Raw genomic sequence first — 2,224 nt, 5'->3', positions numbered from 1 at the left:
ATTTACTATATTAAAATGAATACAGTAATTTTAAGCTGTAAAGCTCTTACAGTAGTTTAATCATTACTGTAATAGAAAATACAGCACCCTACTGTGGTAAAAATTACAGTAAGAACTATAAGTACTGTGATTAAATGTACAGTATGCATACTGTGAAATTGATTACAGCAACTTACCAGCTAATTGCTGCCAGTAAGTTACTGTAAATTTCACAGTAATCTTTTTACAGTGTAGGATATGCAACGAACGCCTTTACTGACGCTGGTGTCGTCGAATCAGGCGTGTGTCCGCATTTTTCACCGACCAATCAGAAATCCTTCCCGCCCTAATGCGGAAGTGAGGAGTAGTTGTTTAGCACGCGGTCCCTGTAACGCGAAAGAATTTTTTTACTGTTGCCCATTTATTGAACTCAGGCCGACGCAGCAACAAAGACAAGCCTGCTTCTCGTGTAAAAGTAAAGACGTATGTAGGCTGAAGCCTTCACTTCATTATGCCAACTATGTAGCTTGTAAGGTCAACGATTCCTCTGTATTTAGCAGCCTGCTGTACAGAATCACATGCGAAAACGTATCGCGGAGTTAGCGAGTTCAGAGATCAGATGTCATCTCTATTATCTTTTCTTTAATTAATGTCGTTAGCTATCTGTTCTCTGGGCATACTGAAAGACCTGACTCATTTCGCCTTGAATACGCGCCTATTTCCGCGTATATAGCTAAAGGCTAAAACCACTGCACCGCTGCGTGATGCACCGCAATCAACCGGACGCACCCGGCAGCAAATGTCCACATGCAAAGCGACTGTGCACCCGGGCACGCGCAGAGGAGCCCACAGCGCGCGCTACTGTTTCGGCTGGTGGTGTGACGACAGAGGGCGTCAACGTTCAAGTGGTCTGTCACCCGGGCAAATATTCCGGTGTCTTCGTCCTCTGTTGGCTTACGTTAGTCATTAGAATAGCTTAAAATACCAGTTTTACACTCTGTCAGACACAGAAAATCTCTCTCTCCCTCCCTCCTCACCCCAGTCCGTGATTATACCTGTGTACAATGGCGCTGAGTGGCTGGACGAATGCCTCCAGGCTGTTCTTCAACAAGACTTCGGCGGCGCGGTGGAGGTCTCCGTGTACGATGATGCCAGTACAGTACGCACCAATCGCCTCCATCACACAGTTCTTCTTTGTTAAACTCGCAGAGGCTTTATTTGTCAAAAAATAGAACATGTATTAAATGTTTTTGTGGTTTTCATGGAAAAAAACTGACTATATTATTCTGTCTCTCAGGATAATTCAAGAGCAATTGTTGAGAGTTGGAGAGAAAGGATGGAGAAGAGAGGTGTATCCATGGTGATATCAGGCCATAGCTCTTTCAAACCAAGAGGAGGTTTGTGTGTGTGTGTGTGTGTGTGTGTGTGTGTGTGTGTGTGTGTGTGTGTGTGTGTGTGTGTGTGTGTGTGTGTGTGTGTTTACATAAATGTGCATTGACAGTTTAGTCTTTTGAATTATGCACACTCCTGTTTATCAATATATAAACACAGGAATGTATAAAGTTCTTTCACATCAGTTCAAGACAACACACTACACTGCACAAACCTTGAGGTAGCACAGACGAACCCAGAAATCCAGGCCCCTCTAGAAACTGAAATAGAAAAGCAGAAATTGAAATAGAAAAGCAGAAACTGAAATAGAAAAGCAGAAACTGAAATAGAAAAGTCAGAAACTGAAATAGAAAAGTCAGAAACTGAAATAGAAAAGTCAGAAACTGAAATAGAAAAGCAGAAACTGAAATAGAAAAGTCAGAAACTGAAATAGAAAAGCAGAAACTGAAATAGAAAAGCAGAAACTGAAATAGAAAAGTCAGAAACTGAAATAGAAAAGTCAGAAACTGAAATAGAAAAGCAGAAACTGAAATAGAAAAGCAGAAACTGAAATAGAAAAGCAGAAACTGAAATAGAAAAGTCAGAAACTGAAATAGAAAAGAAGAAACTGAAATAGAAAAGCAGAAACTGAAATAGAAAAGTCAGAAACTGAAATAGAAAAGTCAGAAAAGAAAGCATTTGTTCTTCATTACTTTTTTCCTAGGGCACGATGTCATGCTGTTGTTTACTCATCAAACCTTCTGGGTCTGGGTCTGAAATGAGCTGGAGCTGGTAGAGACTGGGCCAGGGGAAGGAGCATTTGTGAATTGAGCCTCCCTCTGGGCTGGTCTGTGGGTTTTCTGTGTGCTGGTAT

The 2,224-nt window shown here is 41.5% G+C and overlaps 1 protein-coding gene across 1 annotated transcript in view; it reads left to right on the top strand.

Moving 5' to 3' along the window:
• The first annotated feature begins 238 nt into the window (after positions 1-238).
• The window catches only part of qtgal (queuosine-tRNA galactosyltransferase), a 14,207-nt gene continuing 12,221 nt past the window's right edge, over positions 239-2,224 (top strand). Inside the window, 3 exon segments of the mRNA XM_076989358.1 lie at positions 239-887; positions 1,022-1,138; positions 1,277-1,376. Coding sequence (XP_076845473.1) covers positions 744-887; positions 1,022-1,138; positions 1,277-1,376 — 361 coding nt within the window. The 5' untranslated portion in view covers positions 239-743.

This window comes from Brachyhypopomus gauderio, unplaced genomic scaffold (genome assembly GCF_052324685.1).
Source record: "Brachyhypopomus gauderio isolate BG-103 unplaced genomic scaffold, BGAUD_0.2 sc67, whole genome shotgun sequence".
Lineage (NCBI taxonomy): Eukaryota > Metazoa > Chordata > Actinopteri > Gymnotiformes > Hypopomidae > Brachyhypopomus > Brachyhypopomus gauderio.
Note: the sequence above shows the minus strand (reverse complement) of the source record. Positions and strands in the feature narration are given on the sequence as shown.